Source organism: Hemicordylus capensis, chromosome 9, assembly GCF_027244095.1.
Source record: "Hemicordylus capensis ecotype Gifberg chromosome 9, rHemCap1.1.pri, whole genome shotgun sequence".
Taxonomy (NCBI): domain Eukaryota; kingdom Metazoa; phylum Chordata; class Lepidosauria; order Squamata; family Cordylidae; genus Hemicordylus; species Hemicordylus capensis.
This window is the reverse complement of record NC_069665.1, coordinates 4,779,373-4,804,430: the sequence shown is the minus strand read 5'-3', so window position 1 is coordinate 4,804,430 and position 25,058 is coordinate 4,779,373. Positions and strand designations below refer to the sequence as shown.

Below are 25,058 nucleotides of genomic sequence, written 5' to 3'. Positions count from 1 at the left end.
GGCTCCAATAAGGCAGCTCCCACAGAACATATTAGCATTGCCATCAGAACTGGAAGAATTCTCTGCTGAGCGCACCTCTTTGAAAAGCCTGTGGCTGACAGACAGAGCAAGGCTGTGGCAGGGCAGGAAGAGACCTTGAAAGCCTGACATGGCATTCCCCCGTAGGGGCCTGCCAGGACCCTCTGCTCAGCACCTCAGGCCCAGCTCCTGGCCTGCCACTAACGGAGATCTGGTTGGTGGGGACTAGGGACAAGTCCTTTTCGGTTGTGGCCCCTCGGATTTGGAACACCTTCCCGGAAGGGCTTCACCATGCTCCTTCCCTCAGTGTTTGTAAGAAAACAGTCTTTATAGAGAGACTTGTTAATATTTTATCTGCTGATAATGTCTGGTAGGTTCTTTTAATTTTTCAGTTACTTTTTTGCTAAATCTTTAATTTGAAACAAAATTTGTAATTTATAAATGTGGTTTTAGCTTGATCTTTTAACTTGTTTAATTTTATTAATTGTTTACTTTATATTGTAACTATTTTATTAATATCATGAGCTGGCCCGAGCAGTAGTGTACTGGGAGGGGGGTTAAATATTCTAATTTGATAAAATAAAATAAAGCAGCCTAACAGAACTTCCCAACTAACTGCACCAGTGCAGCAGTAATAGTAACTTAACTTATCTTAACTTGCAAACCTAAAGATCTTCTTCAGAGGCCCTCCTCTGGGTGCCCCTGCCGAACAAGGTGAGGCCTTAATGGTGGTTGCACCCCGTTTATGGAATAGCCTTCCCAGTGAGGTTCTCTTGGCTTTGTCACTTTGTTCTTTTAGACACCAGGTAAAGACCTTTTTGTTCACCCAGGCCTCTTAAATTCAGGTTTGACCTGATTTTTAACTAATTTTAAAATGAGTTTTAAGCCGCTTTGTATTGCATGGTGCCAAATATTTGCAGACTCACATATCTGCAGTTCAAAAATAATGCCCTGACCTTGCCCTTCGCAGTCACGTGTCTCACATATCTACGGTTTTGATCGCAAGCCTCCAATCCCCAGATATGGCCGTGCTCTGTGGGTTGTGAGAGGATTGTTCAGGTTCTGAACTTGACCTGGCTGTGATGCCGCTAAAGTGCTGGATGGGAACTTTGCGGGGTGAAGGATCTAGCCCTGAGCTTCATGCTGCTGAGTGCTGGGTGACAACAGCTTATAGTTTTACAGTTTTGGTTTTTAGAGTCTTTAATGTATTTTAAATTAATTTAATTATATTAATGTTTTAATAGTTTTTATAGTGTGAACCACCCAGGGCCCTTTTCATATAGGGCAGTATACAAATGTACTAAATAAATAAGAGCAGGGTGAGGATTCTTTGGTTTTACATTACTGCACTATATCACACTTTATGCATTCCTGGAGGGGCTGGGGGGGGACAGCTAGAGCGCATAATATCTGAGGTGGCCAAGGCACACTGTGGAGCACTATCTCCCCCCCCCCACACGGTGTTATAGGGATTTTTCAGGCCATGTTCTGAGACTCTGGAACCTAACCCCCAAATCCCCATTGACATAATGCTTCATTATTCACCCTTTCATGATTTGTGGTTGTAGGCATGGATCCTAACCCCTGCATATAACAAGGTCTGCCTGTATTTCCCTTGCATTGCTTTTTTGAACAGTAATCATCTTCTCACTCCTTTCATTGTGTAAACAGTGTTGTGAACTTTTGTTGCTGAAGAGTGGCATACATTCTAAAGAATACCCATGCATTCATTTTAAACACTGATCAACAAGTTTATTGGACTTAAGGCATATCTTGTGTGTTTAAAAGAAGAAGAACAGTCTGTTATGATTTCGGAATAAGCGCAAAAATCTCCAAGACTGCCGGTGCAGGTTAGAATAAAGCAAAATTTGAGGATACAAATTATTTTTTAAAAATCACAGGTTGACATACTGTGCAACATTACATGCCTGTTTCAATGTAATGTTTGTGCAGTTGCATTAGGGGTCTCTTGGACAAGCACAGTTATGTAATTGACCCTATTGCACAACTGAAATATTGTCTGTCAATCACACTGTGTTGGTGCAGTTCTTGCATTCAGTGAAGTGGCACTCTTGTGCAACTGCCAACAGCACCTTGCAAAGAGCACAGACGGTCGTACTGCATGTCAGTCACTGCCTCTTAGAAGATAGTGTAGTAAAATATTGCAATTTACATTCTTTTGGTACTTCAAAGAATATGAACAACATAAACATTGCACAGGTAGATGTGGAAAACATGGCTTGTAAAGTCGTTGACCCTGCACCCTGCTAATTTCCTTATTGCAACTAGGCCCAGTCTGTACTTGATGTAGCAACCGCACTTAAACAAGGCGTTACCTGGAGATGCTGCCGGGGAGGGAACCAGGACGTCCTGCTCTTTGCCTGAGATACAGCTCCATCTTACAGCGTTCACATACAGTCTTCACTGCAAATGCGAATCAAGGCGGACCCTGCTTAGCAAAGGGGGCAAGACCCACTCTCCTCCCTAGGGCTCGCGACACAGTTTGGAAAACGGACCAGCTATGGCACCAAATCCACTGCATGTTTTGGCTCTGTGACATACAATTGTGGGATGCACGGTTGCTGTGGAATGATCCTAGCGGGCACAATCCTACTAATCCACGTTCACTTGAATGTGAATGGATTGGGACTGAAGAGGAATTGGATTGGGTCAGGGCCAGCAGGCCGCCTGAGACCCTTCTGTGCTTTGCATTGAGATGGGAAAAAGATGGTGTATAGACAGAAGGTTGTAAGGGCAGCAAGGACAAGCTCTGAATTCCTTGGAGAAAGGAAGGCACAGATATGTAGTTAACCCTAAACACCCATACAGCACTCTGTGACCATGGGCCATTACACAGCCAGCTGGGCAAGCTGCTGCAAACCAAGATGCCACTCCAAAATCCTACAGTCACTGAAAGCAGCTGATTTTGAAGGAGGGCGAAAAGAACAGCAAGTTGTTTCCACACCACCTTAGTTATCATGAGAACTGAAGCAAACAGTAAGATTTCTCTCTGTAGCACCCAGGTGCACAACCTGAGATCTGGTGCAAGAAACAAGCCAAGAAATGTATCAAAGCAGAGGTTCCCTATCTTGGGTACCCAGCTGCTGTTGGACTACAACTCCCATCATCCCCAGTCAGTGACCAAAGGCCACTGTGGCTGAGGATGATGGGAACTGTCTGACAGCATCTGAAGACCGAAGATTGGGAACCCCTGCTTTGAAGTGGAGCAGAAAATGAGCCAGAAAGTCAGAGAGATGAACTTCAAAACGTGATGGAGAATTTTTGTATGTTTGCTCAAAAATTCCCTTGTGCTCATTAATCATCAGATATTAGGCTGAAGCTCGCCTTTCTTTTTTGAACTGTTAAAAGGCACCAGCGATGAATACATATTCTATGCTTTGTTACAGTAAAATACGTTTCTCCAAGAAGAATTCTGCCATGCCTCATTTCTTGGGGGAAAGGAAGGACAACTGCAGCAGACCCAATTTTAAGACTGCAGACGGGGATCGAGAGAGCCTCAAGTGTGGGGAAACACAGCGGAAGAGGGATGCAGGGAGAGAGTTCCTCCAGGCAAGGAAAAAGGGGCAATCTGCACTTGTAAGTAAATGCCACGTAATCACTCCTGAAGAGCTCCATACGAAGCACACGGCGTCAGTGGCGTCTGCTCACGGCACTGCCACCCAGGCACTTTTGGCCCCCGTGACTGCAGCATCAAGTGGTAGCTTGCTGCTATGAACAAACGACCAGCGAAAGGCTCCCCCACACAGAGCAGCTCCAAGCCCCTTAAGCACAACGTGTTCTAGCAGAGTTGGCTCACTCATCCAGCTGCGAATAAGTATAGACCAAGGTTTGGCCATTACGGCTGGGGAAGATGGGAGCTGCAGTCCAGTGGAAGCTGGAGGGCCAGATCTGGGCACCCCTGGTTGTAGGAACCACCCCTGTTGGCCCATCTAGTGCAAGATTGTCTACACTGACTGGCAGTGGCCCTCCAAGGTTTCAGAAAGGAATCTTTCCCAGCCCAACGTGGAGATAGGAACATAGGAGGCTGCCACATACTGAGTCAGACCACTGGTCTATGTAGCTCAGTATTGTCTTCACAGACCAGCAGCGGCTTCTCCAAGGTTGCAGGCAGGAGTCTCTCTCAGCCCTATCTTGGAGATGCTGCCAGGGAGGGAACTTGGAACCTTCTGCTCTTCCCAGAGCGGCTTCATCCCCTGAGGGGAATACATCTGACAATGCTCACACATCGAGTCTCCCATTCATATGCAACCAGGGCGGACCCTGCTTAGCTAAGGGGACAAGTCATGCTTGCTTCCACAAGACCAGCTCTCCTCCAGATGTCACCAGGGATTGAACCTGGGACCTTGTGCATTCTGAGCAGATGCTCTACTGTCTAGCTATGGTGCCATCCCTTAAGGGGAGTATCTACAGCAGACAATGCTCACGTGGAGTCAAGTCATCCAAATGCAAACCCATCCAAAGGCTTACAAAGCCATGTAAGCATGAGAAAATTTCATGCTTACTTTGTAAGACTGACTCGCCACCCAACTTAGTCTAGACCAAGTAGATTGCTAGATCACCAACCACTAAATAATGGCCAAAGATTTAAACCAATTCCATTGGAAAGTGCTCCATTGCGGAGTTGACTCTGAGCAGCATGACAATTCCATGTCTGTGGTTACTTTGTGGGTGGCTTGATTCTCCCAAGCACACGCCACCAGTGGATGCTACAGTCAATGAGGGAGGATGAGAATGCTGTGCTTCTGTCCTGATGTAGGTAGACTGCCTTTAGGATGAGTCTCTTATTGCAGTGAGTTCCTTCCTGGCACTCCCCAGCATCAAGGAACCATAACTGGTCTCCTATCAAGTCACTAAAGTGCAGTCAAAAAGCATAGGAGTATTCAGTGTAATGACCACACAATTCCACAGTCTCAAGCAAGGATCCCTTCCTACAACTGGTCGCTTTGGTGGACCCCCAGAAGTTCCTCGGCTAAGCTGATGAGGCCATTTTCTTCCAAGGCAACAACCAGCCTCTGAATGGTGGCTCTCTTGCCCTCCGAGTCGATGAACTTGCGCAGCAACTGGTAGGCCTGCTCGTAAAGGCCCTCCCGTTCGTACTCAATGGCCAGGTTGTCGATGACAGGATCCCGAAGTGCCCGGCAGCTCACCTGCAGAGAGCGGCCCACCTGCTTCCATTTCTTGGAGACCAGTTTGGCAAATTTCTGATGGTCACCTGGTGCGATTGTTCTGTTGGCTGGAAAAGGTAACCCAACAAACTAACTAACAAACCGTAACTCGTTGGAACAACTTGTGCATGCATTATTTACAAAGACGGATCTTCCTTTTCTCTCCCCATGATGTGATCATGACATCAACTCTCAGGTAGTGTGTGGGCATCTACAAATCCACTTGCCAGCTCACCAGCGGCAAGTGCTCCCAGAGCCCTGGCAAGCAGGACACCCAACATGACACCGATCTCCTCCCCAGAGGTCTCATTTCCACTGCCATTTTTGAGAAGGTAAGGAACAGCAGAAGGTAAGGAACAGCAGGCCTCTTTCTGAGCAGTCGGAGAGGGCTCCATCTCCCAGTCCAAAGGACAGAAGACCCGCTTGTCTCTTGAGCCCTTGGAGAAAAGGATCTGAGGGAGAAGAGAAGGGATTGGTGGCAACCACAGAGAATGGCTGGCTAAGCTTCTGCTGGGGAAACCTGGCAGTGTGTGTGTCTGCACCAGCTTCTCTTTCCACGTAGAGGAAGGAAACTAGGATTGCCACAAACTTTCATTTCGTTTTTGATTTGTCATTTTGGCAGATATAGCAGAATTCCTACTGAGCAGAGATATTGCCCCTGTAACTCTGAGGAGATGGAGTCAGTTGCACGTGTGCTCCTGCAGTGTGTCTTTTATATAGGTCTTAGGCAAAGGTTAACTGACCCTGTTTTACATAATCTGCCAGGACAATCGGACAAATTCTATGTCAGATATTTGTTAACAGATGCAAATCCGTCTATCACACACACAGTTGCGAAATTCTGTTGTTCTGTGATATAAGTTTGATGCACTCTGCTTGCTAATGGTTAAATCCAGTGTATAGATATGTTATTAATATGGCTATGTTTAAATTTTACATTTGTTTTAGATGTTTTGATATTGGTCAAAAGACTGACTGATCTAACTTTTTTGGAAGTTAACCTTAGTTAGCCTTAGAAACCTTGATTAGGGCTGGGAGGCATAAGTTCAAAAAAGTGTGTGTGGGGGGTATGAACAACAAGAATTTACATTTCTGTTAAGCTTTTTGCAAAACAGAAATTGCTTGGAAGGGGAAGACTTCTGCAGGGCAGGGAGCTATGAGCCAAGGAAAGGACCTTCCTCGAGAAGTATGAATATCTTTTCCTCTCTGCACTGGATCTTTTTTCTTTTAACATGTTTTCCCCTATTCTCTGAAACCAACAGTGCAACAGGTGCCAAAGCAGAGGAAGTGAGGGCTTAATGTCTAACATTTTTAACATTACATGCACTAAAACAGATAAACATGTGACAAAGACTGGTTTTGGAATATGTGTTTACAGATATAATATCCACACTGGCCACTCCTTGCTACATGCAAATATCTTCTTGAAAAACTTGCACCCATAAAACTATGATATGTCCCTTGGCCAGAAGTATCTGCTTGATGCAATCATGCTTTCAGGGCACCCCCACACAGACAAATGTACCTTCTCAAGCCACTAACTCAGATCCTAACTACATGCTTGCAAAAGGACATTGTGCTAACGTGAAGCTGTTTCTACTTACGACTTGCACCATGTCTGGGGCTTGCATGCCACACAAGTGTTGTGCATGCTTATGAAAAGACCACAGTGGTGCAGCCTGCTCCGTAAGTGGAACTATTGCACAAGAGTGAAAAATTCTGCAAATTCCCATTTTAAAAATGCAACCATGTGATCTTTTTGTGCTAACACCACTTTTAAGGGCAGTTCACATGATTGGAAACTGGGTAGGACAAGCATGCTACTCAGCTTTGAGAGCTGTGTGTGCAGGGCTCGATTGTTAAAGGCCCCATAGCATTACCAAATAAATAAATAAATAAAATAAATAAATACACGCACATGTATACACATATACATACATACACACATATATATACAAACACACTAACGAAAAGGACAATGAAATACAAATAAAGCTTTATATTTACTTGGCAAAGATGCAATGAAAAGCTAATACACAAAAACAGTTATTTTGCAGGAAGTCTAGTTACAAAGACTTTTAAATGAAAATACATTATTCACAGCTTGAAAATTAGTCTCTCTTTTTTAAAACTTGAGGGCCCCTCATAATGGGAAGTCCAGAGCTGTAGCTTAATTAGCATGTGCCCAAATCCAGCAGTATGCACACTCCCGATTTCCGATCGTGTGCAAGCAGACAGCTGGGGTGGTGGTGAAGAGAGAGGAGCTGGCTGAGACAGCATTTTAACAAGGTCGGAGGAAAAGCTGTCCCTCCCAGCCCCTGCTTCATATACGATCATACTCCCTGCCTCCTACCTAGTTGTTCGCTCACACACAATTGAAAATCGGGACCATGCTGGGTAGGCCACTTGTATTACCCAGGTTTTGATTGTGTGGACTGCTTCGCTGTTTGTGACAGAAGCACTCCATTAATCAGGGCATAGGAAGCTGTCGCGTCAGACCACTGGCCCACCTGGCTCAGGATTGTCGACCCAGACTGGCAGCAGCTTCTCCAAGGTTGCAGGCAGGAACCCTCTCTCAGCCCTATCTTGGAGATGCTGCCAGGGAGGGAACTTGGGACTTTATACAAGCAAGCATGCAGATGCTCTTCCCAGAGCAGCCCCATTCCCTAAGGGTAGGGATGTGCACAGAACAGAGGCCAGTTCGAAGATGGGTGGGGGAGGTTGCACTTACCCCCCCCCCCCACACACACACGTTTCCTCCACCGGCACACTCTTAAAAACTGGGGCAGCAGCATACCTCCCTGCCGCCCCATTCTCTCCTTGGTCTGGAAGGGACCAGAAGTACCGCACGCATGTGTGCATGTCGGCGTGTGTGCGACGTGCATTGGGTACTTCTGGTCACTTCCAGGCCAAGGAGAGAACGGGGCGGCAGGGGGTTGGGGTAAGTGCACCCTCCCCCATCCTTAAAGGTGTCCCCCCGCCTTGGAACCATCCGAACCGCCGGCTGTTCGAACCTCAGAATCCTGTTGCGAGGCCTGTAAAAGGGCCTCCAAACAGGATTGTGCACATCCCTACCTAAGGGAATACCTTACAGGGCTCACATGTAGTCTCCCATTCATATGCAAACCAGAGCAGACCCTGATTAGGAAAGGGGACAATTCATGCTTGCTACCACAAGACCAGCTCTCCTCCCACAGGGCATCAGCCACTACATATTTATAACCAGCCCTCTTTCACAATAGGGTTCTTGCAGTCTCCTCTTCTAAACACTCACCAAATTGTTGTCCCTGGAAAAGGAAGGCATCTCCTGGTGGCAGAGAACTTGGCATTTGCTGAGAACTTGGTGTTTGCAGAGAACTGTAAGATGGAGGTAACGAATTTAAAGGAAGATGTCTGTCGCCAGTGCTGATTTCTTGACAGCACTTCAGGCTCTGGAGAGATTCTTCTAGTGCTGTAATCTCTTCATCCCTCAAACGGTTAGGCTGGAATACCAAGAAGCAGAGCAACATCATTATTTCCAAGGGAGTCTACTAGAGTTATAACCCGCCCCTGCCCCCTGCCGGCCCCAGAATTAGCGCCAGCATTTCAACCAGGGAAAACCAGGGTTGCCCATCAGTAGGACTGTGTCCAGGAGTTCCGTGACTCAAAGATTTTGTGTTCGTTGAAATTCGTTTAAGAGGTGCTCCAAACCAATCAGGCGTCTGAGAATAAGATTTGCAGGGCTTGCATAGATGAGCTAATAATTTAGCCTTCAGAAGTTGGATTGTCTGGGTACTGAATCTTAATGCACTCTCTCTAGGACCCACAACTCCTGCAATCCACCCACACCAAAGGTTTGCTGTCACCTTTTCACGGTAGATGCATTTGAGGCACTCCTCCTCCTCCTGAATCATGGCATCCAACTTCTCAGCGTCCGTTTTCAGCTCCATCTGGATCGGGACCAAGCTGGACATGGACAGGGAGACTTTGAGATGCTTCTGGAGGGAGTCCTGAAGGGCTCCTTCGCGGTAGCTTTGCAGGAACTTCCGGCAATTCTCTTGCTGGCAGAATTTGAGCTGGATGATCAAGTGAGGGTCACTACAGTGCACTTTGAGCATGTCCACCCCACTGAGGCTCCCTGTGGAATCTGGAGGAAAAGGAGGAGGGGAAGAGAGGGGTGATGGAGGCCAGAGCCCCATCCACACATTGCATTCGTCACTTGCATGAGTGCATAGTGTATGTAGGTACAGTTATTACATAGGGGCATAGGAAGCTAACAAAGCTAACTCAGTAGAATCAGACCCTTGGTCCATCTGGCTCAGTTCTGCCTACACAGATTGGCAGTGCTATCTCCAAGGTTGCAGGCAGGAATCTCTCTTGGCCCTATCTTGGAGATGCTGCCAGGGAGGGAGCTTGGAACCTTCTGCTCTTCCCAGAGTGGCTCCATCCCCTGAGGGGAAACATCTCACAGTGCTCACACTTCTAGTCTCCCATTCATATGCAACTAGGCTGGACCCTGCTTAACTAAGGGGACAAGTCATGCTTTCTACCACAAGACCAGCTCTCCTCTCTCAGCCCTATCTTGGTGATGACAGGGAGGGAACTTAGAACCTTCTGCATACAAGCAGGCAGATGCTCTAACACTGAGCTATGACCCATCCCCCAAGGGGAATAACTTACAGTGCTCACACATATAGTCTCCCATTCAAATACAAACCAGGGCAGACCCTGCTGAGCAAAGGGGACAATTCCGGCTTGCTACCGTAAGACCAGCTCTCTCATATATTATGCTGAACCAAATACAGCAATACACTTCAGCCATGTTTGCACATTATATTCAATGCGCAAGTCCGATTCAGACATTATGCTGTATGAGTGTACAGATGTCTGTACACTTGTACATGTGTTTGTGTGAATGAGTGTATCTTTGTTCATTTTAAAAGTGAACCTGGATATAGGCCCTTCAAATGCATAGTACAGAAGAGGTGTAGTGCTGTATCCGTGTTCAACATAACGTGTGAATGACTGTACCTGCATATAGTTCTCTGGGTACATTGTACACTCATTGTACAAGTGTTGAACATAATTTGTGAATTGACCTACTAACAAAAAGAGTGTAGAGTGTACCGCCCAGAGCCTTTGGATGGTGTGAAATATAAACATACAAACAACAGTGTACACAGGTATAAATCTGTACACTGGTACAGATATTCACACATTCTGTTCCTAGCTGTACCCTGCATTTGAGGGGCATACACCCAGATTCATGTTTCAAATGAATGTAGGTACAGTCATTCACACAAAAATATATACACGCATACAGACCATCGGTATGTTCATACAACATTAGCCCTTGAATAGGGCTAATCAAGTAATGGTTTCCTGTAACCAGCCACAAGAGAACTTTTTGACTTACAGTGCTAGGCTTTCTGGTGGCTGTGCAAAGGGTTTCAGCCAGAAATGTGGGTCTTCTGGGAAATTCTGAACTGGAAATGTTTGGGGGAGGGGGGGGGAATGTCCCATGCAATGTTGTTCTCATTTGCAAACCCCTACCCCCAAAATTATACTATGCAAATTTTCCTGCATAGGAAAATTCACAATAGATTGTGATCTGATGTGGTGTGTTATTTGACCTTTATGGTAGCCCACATTGTTTCTCAAAGTTTTGCAAGTAATTCAACTGAAATGTTTGATTAAGGAGGAAAAGAAAATCAATATAGTCACTTGAAGTGGTTTAAATGTCCTCTGGAAACAAATTCAAAGCTTTGTGTGGAAAAAAGATTTTTTTTTTATTTGGAATGGTCAAATCAACAACAAATATGTACTCTCGCAAATTTCTTGGGATAATCACCAGGAAATTACTAATTACAATTTGGAAGTTGCCAAGCTTGCCTCATAGTACATTGGTAAGCAATATGCAGTGACAGTCATTTGTCGTTACTAACAAAATTATAGAAACGGAAACATCAAGTATGTAAAATGTTATGTGGAGAAATTTCAGCCCCACATCTCTGGCTTCAGCTGGCCTGCAGGGGATGCTGTCCTAGTGAGCAAAGTCCTTCAAAAGAACCAAAAGAAAGAGGTCAGCAGCTTAAACTGAGGTTTGACTCAGGCCAAAAGGCATGGTACGACCAGAGGCCCATGTGAATCATATTGCATTATCTTTAGGATGATTGTGCTTATCCTCCCAATACATTCTTAAGAAGAAAGAAATGGCTCCTAGAATTTAAGGCCTCATTTTTCAGCACAGACCCTGGAACCACCAACCTAAGGTGGAAGTATTTGGAAGCTGGAAGTATTTTGACAAACAGGGCTTGGAAGAGCAATAGCTAGAGGTAAGCTTGTCTTATGATAACAAGCATGACTTGTCCTCTCTGCTAAGCAGGGTCAACCCTGGCTTGCATTTGAATGGGAGTCTACATGTGTGAGCCTTGGAAGAGATTCCCCATAGGGGATGAAGCTGCTCTGTGAAGAGCATCTACAGGTTCCAAGTTCCCTCCCTGGCAGCATCTCCAGGTAGGGCTGAGAGAGATGCCTGCCTGCCTTGGAGAAGCCACTGCCAGTGTGTGTAGACAATACTGAGCTAGATGGATCAATGGTCCGATTCAGTATATGGCAGCTTCCTACGTTCCTCTTCTAAGACTCTGGGCCAGTGGACATAATTCTGGACTTGGAGGAAACTTCAATTCCAAGGACATCCTGCCCATGAGTTTGCTGAATGCCAGCAGGCGGATGGTGTTAGAGTGCTGGACTAGGACCAGGGAGACCTGAGTTCAAATCCCCATTCAGCCATGAGACTTGCTGAGTGACTCTGGGCCAGTCACTTCTCTCTCAGCCTAACCTACTTCACAGGGTTGTTGTGAGGAGAAACTCAAGTATGTAGTACACCACTCTGGGCTCCTTGGAGGAAGAGCGGGATATAAAAAGTAAAAGATAATAAGTAAATAAATAAATCATGGAAGCACATGCAGAGGGCCCTCCAACAGAGGAGACCTACCAGCTAAGGCCAGTTTGAGTGCCTTGAACACATTTGGCTTCTGCTCTGGGTTTCCATAGAGCAAGGGCAGAAGAACCTTTTCGGATGTTGACTGGACAAATAGGTACGCGCTTCCCACCCATTCATTAGTTCTGTCCTCCATCTTTCTGCCTCCTAAGAGAGAGAAAAAACAAAATGAGAAAAAGTTGTGGCTGAAGGGCCCTAAGAACATTTTATTATGTCTCCTACTATAAATATTTATATACCGCTTTTCAACAAAACTGCTGAAAGTGATTTACGCAGAAAAACATATAGTAAATAAAGATGTTGTAAATAAATAAAAAATACGGCCCCTGTCTTCAGAGGACTCACAGGGCACTGTTTTCATTCTGCAAATTTATTTTTATTATTTTTATTCTCTTTTTACGTTTTCTTTTAAATTATACATACAACGTAGTGACACATATAATATTTATTAATTAAAATTTTCTTATATGCCGCCTCCCAGATCACAAACCATCTCTCTCAACCCCATCAAGAGAAACTCACACATGGCAATTGGCCAGATTATTATTAATCTCAGTGGGCACACCATGGAGCATATTTCCGAGAAAGCATGCACAGGATGGTGCAATAAGGCAGTTTCCAGCTCCTGTGTTGCTGTAGGATACCTGGGGGCCAGTAAAATAGTCCCTGAGGGCCGAATTCAGCCCCCGAGGCCTTATGTTGTGCAGGCCTGAGAGCAAGCACTGGAACATAGGAAGCTGCCATATACTGAGTCCATCTCTCTCAGTATTGTCTACACAGACTGGCAGCGGCTTCTCCAAGGTTGCAGGCAGGAATCAACCACTTTGTATATAGTTGTGCTTTGGCAACGTACTGTATGCTTTGGTAGTTTGTTGGTTCAATAAAAAAATCTTGTCCTATAAAAAATCTTGTCCTATCTTGGAGATGCCAAGGAACCTGGAACCTAGATGCTCTTCCCAGAGCGGCTCCATTCCCTAAGGGGAATATCTTACAGCACTCACACTTCTAGTCTCCCTTTCGTATGCAACCAGGGCAGATCCTGCTAAGCTAAAGGGGACAAGTCATGCTTGCTACCAGAAGACCAGCTCTCTTCCCGATGCTTGAATCGTTCTACAAGCTACTGTCATAAGCTGTCACTGGCTTCTTCTCCGAGGCCTGACGCTTATCTTATCCTGACGCTTTGTAGTGCTTCAGCCCTAAAGGCAACTCTGCTCCTACCACATGCTTTTTCTTTTGGCACAGAAAAACTGGCCCTCTCCAGCCCAGGCAGGCAGCACCCCTCCAGTGGCTGCTGCTGCTGGTGCCTCTCTCAGGCTGTGAGCCCTTTGACGACAGGGAGCCACTTTGTGTACTTGTTTTTATTTATTACATTTATAAACCGCCCCATCCAGGGGCTCTGGGTGGTGTACAACAACTTTTTAAGAAGACATAAAACCCACAATTCAAACACAAGGCTAAAAACAATATCAAAACAATTCAAAAGCGATTAAAACCATTCAAAGCCAATTAAAATACACTTCACAACAACGCTGATGACTGCCATCAATGGAAACTGCTGGGGGGCAACTTTGCTTGAGAAGCGGCAGCCTCGAAGGACCCGCCACCCACATCTGCAGCCCGGAGGGGCAGAGCAGCAGGAGACGCCGGCCCTGATCGGGAGCTCCTGCTTGCGCAGCCAGCCCGCCACTTTCCCGGAAGAAACAAAGGCACAAAACCGAAACTTGCTTTCCTAAGCTTTAACATAACACACGCCCCACGAAAGCGGCGCTGGCCACCCTTGGCGAGTGGGGCCTTTCCCGGCCCCTTTCCCATCTCGCTGGGGGAATCCTCCCACCCCCTCCCCCTTTTAGAGCTGCGGGAAGCCCAGGCAGGCAGCCCAGGTTGGCAGCTCTCCCGTCTGCTCCCTGAGCCAAAGCGCAGCGCTCCTCCACTCTGGAGGGGAGCTGCCGCCGCCGCCGCCGCCGCGCGCACGCTTGCTTGCTTGCTGCTGGCATCTCGCGCGCGCGCGCGCCCGCAGCGGCGGCCCCTTACCTGCCGGGGCTCACCTTCCGGGCACGCTGCTCCAGCCAGCCGCCGCCGCCGCCTTTGCGCATGAGCCGCCGGGAGGGGCACGCCCCCTGCGCTTCCCGGGCCGGGCGGCTGCTCGCTCAGCGTGGCTGCTGCTCTCACCAGGGGGCGGGGGCCTTGCCTGGGGGCGGGGGCTGTCTGGGGCGCTCAGGCGACCTGCCATTGGGCGGCTGCTCGCTCGCCCGGAAACGGGGCAGCCAATGAGAGGCGCCTCAGGACGGAAGGCTCTGACTTTTAATGAGGGCCAAAGCGCGGGACGGCCTCTTTGATCTCAGGTAAGGGCGGCGGGGGGTTCCAGCAAGGCGGAGCCCGGCTTTGCATTGCAAAGGGTGAGATGGAGCTTGGGAAGAGAGTGGTGCCTCTGGGCATGGGCAGAGTGGCAGGGGCATAGCCAGGGGAGAGGGGGGCCGTGCTCACCCCTCTCTCCAGCAGCCCTTCAGAGTGAGGGAGATGCTGCTGCTGCTGAAGAAGATAGGGAGGGATACAGCTGGGGGGTCCTTAGGAGCCTGCGGGGCCCAGGTTCTTTGAACCCATCTGCTCAATTATAGCGACACCCCTGCAGAGTGGATCCAGCATTGCATCGCATGCAATGGTCTTAGCAGGCCTGCTCAGCTTTGGCCCTCCCTCCCAGAGCTGTTTTTGGACTACAACTCCCATAATCCCCAGGGACGTTTGCACACAGCAGGCTTTCCGGGCGAGTTTCCTGGGAGGCTTGACTGCAAGCTCAAAGTTGTCCCCCAAACCCGATGCAAAGAGTGGATTTTTTTTAGCCCCAGATATAAACCGGGCACACAGTGAAAAACGTGGGGGGTGTGAGCTGCTCCCAATAACTCGCAGCAGGGACTTCAGGGTAAACCTGGCTGATATGTGAACGCCCTCCCCCCACCCCGTTCCATTCCAGAGGCGATGCAAGTTAAAGGGATTCAAAAGCCCATGTGAAAAGCTTCCAGGCACAGTGGCCAGTGGGAGTTGCAGGCCGTTCTGCAGGAGAGCCGAAGTTGAGCAGCCTTGCCTTAGTAGAGTGTGGAATTTCCCCTTTGGTGCCACTGAGGATGCTCCGTATCCTCAAATGAAGCTGCTTCCTGTTTTCTGCCTATCTGTGGGATTTTCTTTCTTTCTTTCTTTCTTTCTTTCTTTCTTTCTTCAAAACGGGGGAGGGACAAATCCTAATTTCGCGGAACAGCATCAGATTGTGTTGCTGGCGTTCTTTTGAACCCAAAGAACTCTGAAATGCATCAAGTAATGGTGTTTAAGAGAAATGTGAAGTGCTCTGAAATACCTGGAGAACTGGCAAGGAATAGAGCATGCTCAGTTTCTCCAAACGTAGCCAGTGCCCTTTTCCTGACACTGCGATGCTGCGAAATTCTTGCCCTTCTGAAATCAAAGCTCCTCCCACTTCTATTTGCGACACTCTCTTACCAGAGCAGTTGCAGTTACATAAAGACACTTTCCCCGTTCTAGTTCTTAAACCAGATGGGTTCTTTTTCAGTGGCCAAGTAGCACACACATCAAGAAACACTGGAAACTACATTTAGGTATAGTTACCCTTGCCAACTGGGCCAGGAAGAAGCTTTTTAAGGTGGTGATTCTCTTTATTGAGCAGGGGGAGAGCAACTGGCCCTATCCACCCCCAGCACAGCATCCCTCCAGTGGCTGTTGCTGGGGTCTATCTTATGTTTCTTTTTAGGTTGTGAGCCCTTTGGGGACAGGGATCCATCTTCTTTATTTATTATTTCTCTCTGTGTGTGAACTGCTTTGGAAACTTTTGTTGAAAAGCAGTATATAGATATTTGTTGTTGTTGTTGTACATTGTTCTACCTTTTCTCACAACATTTGTCTGCTGGATGGCCTTTCTTCACCCATACCTTTTTGACAAATACATATTTTTAACATTCCAAGGCATTTTCCAAGACAACCTTTTTAACAGCTTCTCTGCAGACACTCTTACTCTTCAGCGGGGCAGCTAAGGTGCCTCCCCACCGCCCTTGAATTTGTTCCCACTTCTTCAATTTCCTCTATTCTCTGTGCTGCATCTTGATTTCACTCCACTCAGCAGACTTGGGGAAATTGGTTCCTTTTGTTCCTGTTCTGGGTGCTGCTGTGCTCTATGCTTGTGCAAGCCTCAATGTAGGGGCTAAAATGGAGGCTACCATCCTCTCCATGAACCTCATCCATGAAAGAAAAAGCACCCATGAGAAAATCATGATTTTCGAGTAGCCTGTGAGATCTCAATGTCACAGGAAGATTTTCCCATGGGTGCTGCTTTCTCATGGGACTGGCCATGATTTTCAAGTCGCCTGTAAGATCTCAGTGCCCAAGCAAAGATTATGCATCTGCTACTTTTTCTTTAAATTAACAAATACCTTATATGACTTCATATCAACACCCAAATGCTGCATTTTGCATTTTTATGCATTGTCCTGTCTTTTCTCCCAAAGGTGAGAAAAAGGCCCCACACCTTTTTGATAAGTATCCTTTCCAAGGCAGACTTTTTCACAGCTTCTCTGCAGACACGTCAGCAGGGTAAGGTGCCTCCCCCACCCCGCCCGCTTGAATTTGTTCTCACCACTCCACTCAGCAGACTTAGGAAACTTGTTTCCTTTTGTGTGTCCATTAAAAATTAATAAATACACATAATATAATGTAAAATTTTAATTTAATTAAAATTTCTAAAACAGAGGCTAAAATCCCATCATCCCCAGCCACGATTTATTTCAGCTGGGGATGATGGGAATTGTAGTTCAGTTGCAAATGAAGAGACAAAAGTTTATTTGAGCCCAACATGTGTCAGCCGAAGCCGCCTTCAGGGGCAAAATATTATCTATATATTTAATTCTCTAAGACTTACCCATGGCTAATCCCATATGTGGCCACTCTTGTGAGAGTTCAGAGAGCTGCCAGATCGCCACGGGTATGAGCGGGAGGGAAGAAAAGGGTGGGCCGTGCGGCCCCATTTGGGAGGGAGATCAATTGGCCCCGCTGCGTTGGCAGTGAGACCAGGTGCATCTCTCCCTGCCTTTAAGGCAGGGAGAGTCACTCCAGCAGCGAGAGTCACTCCAATGCAGCGCAGGCCGATTTCAGTTCCAAACGGGGCTGCGCGGCCTCATTTGGGACTGAAATAACGCCCCCCCCCCCCCCGGTGTCTGACAGCAGATGTGGGGGCGTGTCTGGGGCCATGCTCGTGGCCCCTGATTGGTGGCGGCTTTGAACTCGTTCGCCCAATGGTGGCTCTGCCCCTGGCCTGAGGGCAAAGTCCCTTCCTGGTGCCAAGGTGGAGAAACACACACAGACAGATATGAGGCCACTTACATCCCTCGAAACACACATTACCGGGGACCCTGTTGCAGTAGGGGATGTGCTCCAGTGAGGGTCGTGGCACCTGCCCTCTGGGCCCCAATGAGATCCAGTGTTCTAAGGAAAGGTTGTCACTTTATACATGACTTTTGACAAAACAAACTACACAATACAGGGGTTTTTTTGCTTATGTGTCAAAGGAATGTTTACTATGAATGTTTGTTCAGTATATAATCAGCAAAGGTGCAGGTGTTTAATGAGAGGCAAGTCAGTGCTTATAGTTTCTCATGAGTTTTAGTGTCTCAGAAGTTCGTCCACGGCTCGATTTTAACAAGCTCTGCTGCTGATAAGTAGCAGAGCTTGTTAAAATCCAGCCATGGATAAACGTCTGAGACACTAAAACTTTCCACTCCTCCGGATACAATGGTCTTCTGGTCGAAAACTGTCCCTATCAGTACAGCAACCCCAGCCACAATGGCCTCTGGCCATGGGACTTGTAATTCAGTCACTGACTAAGGTGATGATCTGGAAGGAATACGAATCTGCTACTCTCGCTGGGTTCATTTCAGGCATTGAATGTGATTTCCATCCTGGCTTTGCAGCTCGCACACACCATAGGTGCTTATTCTTGCCAATCCAAGGAGATTTCCTTGCTTAGATTACTGATAGACTTGCCACTATCCTCATGGGGGAGGCACAGGGAAATATTTCTGGTCTATGTGCACTCGTGGCCTGTGATTCTGACTGGGTGCTAATCCAAAGCTTTTGAGTTACACAGAATTCTGCCTTCAGCTTCAGGTGGAACAAAAAGGTTTTAGAGGGCCTCTAACCATCTTTTTCTTTCATTAAACATTCCTTTTTGTTCTGCCTCCAGCCTAACAAAGAGCCCAAGGCTTGCACTGGGGATTTTGCTTGGTCTTAATAAAGTTTATTGTTTAGTTATTCCTCTGTAGGTTTTTGTTAATAGCTCAACATAGCTGCCTGGCTTGGGTGCTTCTAGGGGTGTGCACAGAACCATTCTGGGAGGTACGAACTGAATTTGAATCGAACCGCCGGTCCACGAACCGGTTCATTAGAACCGGCTGGCGGTTCAGCCTGGTTCGACCCGGTTCGGGATGCTTGTTAAGGGGAATCTGGTAAGATTTCCCTTCATAAACAAAGGGGGAGCCCTGATAACTAAAAGGGGGTTAAAAGGGCAGTGTTGGGGGAGGCAGGTGAGAGGGCACCTTACCCACGGCGGCTCCTTGGCGGTGGGCCAGCAGCAGCTTCTCTAGGCCAGAGCCACTGCAGCACCACAGTGGTGTCCTCTCATCGCAGTAAGGTGCCCTCTCATCTGCCCGCCCTTTCAACCCCCTTTTAGTTGTTAGGAATCCTCTTTGCCTGTAAAGGGGAATCCTTACTGGATTCCTCTTTACAGGCATCCCAAACTGGGTCAGATCAGGCCGAACCAGTTCAATCCAAATCAGGCCCAATTCGGTTCAAACTCGGACCGGCCCCCATTTGGGGGGGCTTGCCCAGTTCGAGCTTGAACTAGTCAAACAGGATTTGATTCGAACCAGTTCTGCACACCCTTAGATGCTTCTTCAGGAGCCTCCTTTCCAGAAGCTTCTTGGAGTGCTTGTGCAGTCAGTTTGGACTGACACCCCATGTTTGCTTTAATTTTCATCTGTGCGGAATGAGTTTTTTTCTGGGTGGCAGTATCAAGGCAGTGTGCGCTCTCATGCATTCAGAGTGGGACCTTCCTGGTTTAACCTGAGTGGGATCTAAAATTAACTGAGCAGACATCAAAAAAGTGTGAGCACGCACACCTTAGAGGGAACACGGCTGATAACTCCTGGAGAAGGGCAGAATGTGTTGTGCTGGCCACCAGGAACCATTTTTAATGATGCAGGGAGGGGCAGAAGCAACAGGGCAGGGCACGCAAAGAACAGTTAGGATTTCCTTTTGCGTGATGCCTATAAAAATCCATCCTTGTGTCGGGTGCACGGAGGAGGAAGTGACTTCATTGCTTTTGGAAAGCAAACTGCAGTTGTTTGCCCAGCCCTCCTCCGGTGACTGCTGCAGCCTGACGGCTGGCAAGGTGACCAGTTTTTCAGGCCCTGGCGGGGGGATAAAAGAGCAGGCAGAACGGGAAGAATCCAGCATTCTTCTGGGAGGCAGGTATACGGAATACTCGTACAGGTGAGTGCATTGGCAAGCAGAGAGACGGAGGTTCCTTCCCCCGGGCTTGCTAAAAATAACATGGGCATTAGTATGGCGCCTCCCTCTTTCTGCAGCTGTGGATCAACTAACTTTCCATTCTGCCTGATGGAAAAACAGGACTGATCCCTAATCAGAGAGGTGGCATAGCCACCATGGGCAATCTCTGGCAATCACAGGAGTGGCTGGGGTGTCGCTTCGTTGGCACCCTGGGCTGCTTGCCCAGTTGAGCCTAGACAAAGTGTTCTGTGTGACTTCAAAGCTCATACGTTCTCATGCCAGCAGGCAGTGACCTCCCCACAGGAGGTCACAGCCTGCTGGCACAGCTATTTGGTGTCTCTCTTGCTGATTAGAAGCAGGCAGGCAGTCAAAAGCGTCCTCATTCTCTCTCTATCCCGACAGAGGAGAAGCAAAGAGGTTTAGCAAGCAGCCTGTAAAGCCTAGAACAGCTGGATCAAACCAGTGTGTCAGTATCAGGCCTCTCTTGTGGAGTTCTAGAGGAGTCATCTGAAAAGAGAGCTCTCTTAGATACAAGCAATGCATGTTTCTGTTACTGCTAGAAAATGCCTCCTGATCAGAATAAGTCACTCTGTGGGGCAAGTCCCTGAACTTGCCTATTAATTATTACACCAGTAGGTGAAGCCGGGCGTTAACCAGGCAAAGTCATTTTGCATAGGAAGGTCCAAGAAATGAAATGGATGCAATAGAATTTTCTGTTAATGTGCTTGCAAAAGAGAAGTCAAGGAATAGTTTTTGCAGGATTTCAACTTCAAATATTATCCATTTTACTAAATAATTACAGCAGACAGTGCTCACATGTAGTCTCCCATTCAGATGCAAACCAAGGCAGACCGAGCCTGTCAGCAGCTGAGGGGAACAAGCTGCCATGGCAGTGGTGGCAGTGAGGAAGGGCCCGGCCAACCGCTGCTGCTCCTGTGGGGAGGAGCAGGAGTGGGGCTCAAGTGAGGCTGGGGAGGTCTCTGGGGACAGGGGGCCACAGCTTGGCCAATAGGCGCCAGCAAGGCACAGCCAGGACCAAGAGGGGTGAGGGGGATGGAGGAGGAGGAGTGTGGCTCAGGTGAGGGTGGAGGGATCTCTGAGGTGAGGGGGGGGGCTGTGGCAGGGGGTGAGGGGAGCAATCAAGAACTAGCGTGCAGATGCTCTGCACGGGTTAAGCTAGTGTATATTAATGCATTAAAATATTAGTTTCAGATATAATGCCTTATTCTTTAAAAAAAAATCTATTTGGCTATTGGAATTTTTGGCTCAATGGATCAACATAGTGAGCTAGGATTTCAAATTTTCATTTCACATCTACTTAGGACCCACAGCTGAAAGGAGCCTTTGTTGATGGGTGGTCCCTTTAGTAGAGATTTGGCAAAGTGCATGAAAAATAGAACACTGGTTCATATGACATTCCCCACCCCTGACCTTTTCTTGGTATAAATTTCTGAATGCCTCCAAGGCATTCAACCATTCTGGAGACTGAACAACTCCACAAGGTGACTCCTCCCCCCACCCCCCACCCCCCAAAAAATCTGTATAATAAAATTGTCTGGTGAGGAGTTCCCCCTGCGGGTAAACTCTCAAGTCACCACACAACTGTTTTCAGCATGTGATTTTTATCCAGTGTGCTCTGTTGTTTTCAAGACCACTTTTTCATGTGTCTGTTGGATGAAGATATGCCACTCTTTGGTCTTGGAAGTGGCATGATACCCTTAGAATTCTATCTTGGGCTGGTATTTTCTTAGGCTGATGTCTCCCCATTGGGGGCAACTTCTTTTTCAGGGAGGACAATCAACTTGGGTTCTGCAACCAGCTGGCCTGCAAGGATGCCGACGCCCGTCACAGACCTCTGGAACTACATCCCAGAAGAAATCCTGGCCCACATATTTTACTACTTGCCTCTCAAAGACAGACACGCGGTCTTCCATGTCTGCCAGCACTGGGCTGCGGCGGTTTCTACCAGTTCCGTCTGGAGTTTCACTGAGATCAGGTAGGGAGGAGTGGTCCCTGGTGAGGAGTCAAACACAGCAGCACCAGAACAGTCTGAAAGGGAGGGATTTGTTTGGAAGTGTCTTCTTACTATAATAATATTTTTATTATTTTTACATTTTATATCCCACTCTTCCTCCAAGAAGCTCAGAGTGGTGTACTACATCCTTAGGTTTCTCCTCACAACAACCCTGTGAAGTAGGTTAGGCTGAGAGAGAAGTGACTGGCCCAGAGTCACCCAACTAGTTTCATGGCTGAATGGGGATTTGAACTCGGATCTCCCTGGTCCTAGTCCAGCACTCTAACCACTATACCATGCCGGCTCTTCTTAGGGAAGGGCTTCAGTACTTCAAGAACCTGGCCATCAGTTTCATGGGATAACCCCAGTTCTAGGGTTGTGAGAGAGGGAGAAAAACTTCTCTCTATCCCCTAGATGGGATGCATGAGCAACACCAGGCAGAGATGCAAAGCCTCTGCAAAGCAATGGCAGGGGCATTCCTGCCTGGAGTGCATTTTGCTGGCAAAACTTGCTATGTGGACCCCTCAAATGGGAAAAGAGGTGGGGCAGCCTCCCTGTGGGACCCTGGGTCAGGTGGTGCCGAAGGATCCTGGGTGCTGGCAGTGGGTGCGTTTGCTTTTATTTAAAGTTCTATCCTCCACCCCCACCCCACGGCACTGGCTTCACTGGTCCCCACCGCAGCAGCTGCTCTGGCCACCTTGGAATGTGGTTCCTCCCGCTCTGGCTGGGAGGTGTGCTCTGCTTGGCTGTGCGTAGCGGCTGCTCCGCTCCGGCTGGGCTGGGCTCCTCTCTGGGCAAACGGGAGAGCAGAAATGCCCTGCCAGGTTTTCACTCTGCTCCGAGGCCGGCGGTGGGCAAGGAGGTGCCGGCCTGAAATCTCCTCCCCACCGTCACTGGCATGGGGCCAGGTGAGGCGCTCTGATCCTCCCTGCCCACGGGTGGCGCTGTGCAGAAAGCTCTGCTTTTGGACATTAGGGTGAAAAACCCCTGGGGTTTCTGTTGTTTTTTTAAGATCTCAAAACCCACCTCTTTTAGAGAAGTTTTAAAATCTTTTAATTATAAGCTGGTGGACTTTTTATTTTATTTTTATTGGGTTTTTATTTTCAATTGGGTTTTTTTAAAAAAACAAACTGGTTTTATTCTATGCTGAGGCTATTCACACGAGGGGATGGAATTGGGCTAGCCTCTGCTAGCCCGATTTCGTCCCACCGTGTGAACCGCCAGGCTCGGCTGCGAGCCCGGTGGCTCCTGAGCGGGTAACCTGCTCAAGTAGCCTGCCCCTTAAACCGGGTTTTGGGATCGTGAGTAGCCACAGCATGGCTGCGTGGCGTGGCTACTCATGAGTCAACCCCTGCCAGGAGGCTGAAAAGCAGGGTCTTTCCGGTATGCCCTGCACACTCGCGCAGGGCATGCTGGATCCTCCCGGCCCCCGCTGGCAGCTCCCGCCCTGCTCGTCTCCTCGAAAACCCAGTCAAAGCGGGTCTCACTGATCGTGAGACCTGCCTTGCCTTGTGTTTGTATGTGTTGTTTTAAATTTTGTATTACTTTTACTGTTGCGAGTCACCCTGAGCAGTATTGTACCAGAGGGGTGGGATGGAAATATTTTACAGAAATAAATAAATACTCCTGTTTTTGGATATCCGGGCATCTTTTTCTTTGCTTGGAAAGTAGTCGTGGGTAGGTGGGTGTTTTTCTGCTGAAACTCCAACCACGCTCTCCTTATTGCCCCTCTTCCCCCACCCCACCCCCAATTCTCCTGTCAGTTGTGATGCTGAGAGTGATGGCGGCATGTTGCAGAGCTTGCATCAGTTCCTGGGCCACATCAGACACTTGAAGATTGTGTTTGATCAGTCCAAGGAGGCGATCCGGAAGAACGTCACCCAGATCTTAGACCTCCTGGCCAAGCAGAGCCACAAGCTGCAGGCCCTGTGTATTGCCTGCAGAGGGGAGAACCCATATTTCTATTCTGGCCAAGACATCCTGCGGAGCATTGGAAACATTTGCCGGAGCGAGAACAAGATCAACCTTCAGTGCGTCGATTTCCGGCAAATGCCTTTCACTCTGGACGACGGGATTGTTCAGCTGATTGCCGCAAACAGCCCGAACTTGCACACCTTGTTCATCAACAACCGCACCCTGGTCTGCAACGTCAAGCCAGAGACCATCAGCGAGGTGTTGAGGGTCTGCCCTAAATTATCCACCTTAGGGGTCTATTATGCTAGCCTGTCTGAGGATGTCTTTCAAGAACTGCTGGAACCAAACCAAAGGCCCTTCAAGTGCTTGGACATTTTCTGCGAGCGCCTAGACAAGTACATCCCTGTCATTTCAGAGCAACTCTGGGCTCTCGTGAGTAAGAAACACCCAGCGCTCCACGTAGAACTGGAGTTTGACCACACTGTCCCTGCCTGGAAGATCCCCCGGATCCTGAAGTCAAATATCCCCGTGACCACTTTGCAACTTAACACCTTTACGTATATGGTGAACCAAATTCGGTTTGTTACTTATTGCTACAGCAGGACTTTGGAGAAGCTGGTCCTTCACACCACCCCATCCGATGACCTCAACTCCTCACTTATAGACCTGGCCAAGAAATGTCTGCATTTGAAAGAGATTCACTGTTATTGTGTGGTTAACCAAGAAGTGGTCGATGCTTTCCTCTTAAATTGTACAGATCTGAAAAGATACACGCTGAAGATCACCAAAGAACGCCACCCTTGGCAACCAACAATAGTCCAGTAGCTATTTATAGAATAGGCCTTTTCACACAGTCATTTGCATCTAAGTTTTAACGTGGGTTACCAATATTAGTGTGACTGTGTGAACTCATGCCAAGGTGGGGATCTTGAGTTCACACAATCACTCTACTGTTGGTAATTGAACACTTAACCTAGATTCAAATAATTGTGTAAACAAGCCTAAGATAATGACACATTTGCACATTGCAACTAGAATAGCCCACACGATTCTAACCTGTGGAGGTGGAGTGCCCAGCCAGGGTCGGAGAGCTGCGTGTGCTCCTGATCTGTGGTCCCAGAGCATGGCCTAAAGGCACACGATACAGCCACCTTGCTGAAGCTAAGCAGGGCTTAGTGTGGCCAGTGCCTGAATGGGAGACTCCTATATGCCACCTTTGGGGATGTGGCTGTAGCTCGCTGGAGTGTCTGTTTTGCCTGTAGAAGGTCCCAGGTTCCGAAACCTTGGAAGAGCTGCTAAAGCTCAGTGTAAACAAGACCTAGCTAGATGGACCCATGCTCTCTGTTTTGGCTTGTGGCTGTAACATTAAAGAACTTGAACTTGA

The 25,058-nt window shown here is 47.9% G+C and overlaps 3 protein-coding genes across 11 annotated transcripts in view; 1 reads left to right on the top strand and 2 right to left on the bottom strand.

The window, feature by feature from the left end:
- B3GNT9 (UDP-GlcNAc:betaGal beta-1,3-N-acetylglucosaminyltransferase 9) overlaps window positions 1-2,416 on the bottom strand; it is a 9,659-nt gene extending 7,243 nt beyond the window's left edge. The window contains 1 exon segment of the mRNA XM_053271330.1: window positions 2,355-2,416. Coding sequence (XP_053127305.1) covers window positions 2,355-2,416 — 62 coding nt within the window.
- TRADD (TNFRSF1A associated via death domain) lies at window positions 1,756-17,344 on the bottom strand. Of its 4 annotated transcripts, XM_053270699.1 has the most exons (6): window positions 17,102-17,344; window positions 15,266-15,478; window positions 12,181-12,333; window positions 9,050-9,330; window positions 8,479-8,686; window positions 1,756-5,272 (listed from the first exon to the last, which is right to left on the bottom strand). In XM_053270699.1, the coding sequence occupies exons 3-6, from the start codon at window positions 12,320-12,322 to the stop codon at window positions 4,968-4,970; spliced, it is 936 nt and encodes a 311-aa protein (XP_053126674.1). In that variant the 5' UTR covers window positions 12,323-12,333; window positions 15,266-15,478; window positions 17,102-17,344; the 3' UTR covers window positions 1,756-4,967. The 4 variants fall into 4 exon arrangements, with proteins under 4 accessions (XP_053126674.1, XP_053126676.1, XP_053126677.1 ...); XM_053270701.1 differs by lacking the exons at window positions 15,266-15,478; window positions 17,102-17,344 and adding an exon at window positions 14,218-14,368; XM_053270702.1 differs by lacking the exons at window positions 15,266-15,478; window positions 17,102-17,344 and adding an exon at window positions 14,232-14,358.
- Window positions 14,398-25,058, top strand: FBXL8 (F-box and leucine rich repeat protein 8). 6 transcript variants are annotated; one of them, XM_053270683.1, is made up of 4 exons: window positions 14,483-14,528; window positions 16,692-16,776; window positions 21,535-21,742; window positions 23,524-25,058. In XM_053270683.1, exons 3-4 carry the CDS (start codon window positions 21,579-21,581, stop codon window positions 24,497-24,499), a joined length of 1,140 nt encoding a protein of 379 aa, XP_053126658.1. In that variant the 5' UTR covers window positions 14,483-14,528; window positions 16,692-16,776; window positions 21,535-21,578; the 3' UTR covers window positions 24,500-25,058. The 6 variants fall into 6 exon arrangements, with proteins under 6 accessions (XP_053126657.1, XP_053126658.1, XP_053126661.1 ...); XM_053270685.1 differs by lacking the exon at window positions 14,483-14,528 and adding an exon at window positions 14,539-14,582; XM_053270682.1 differs by lacking the exon at window positions 16,692-16,776 and having other exon boundaries at window positions 14,398-14,528.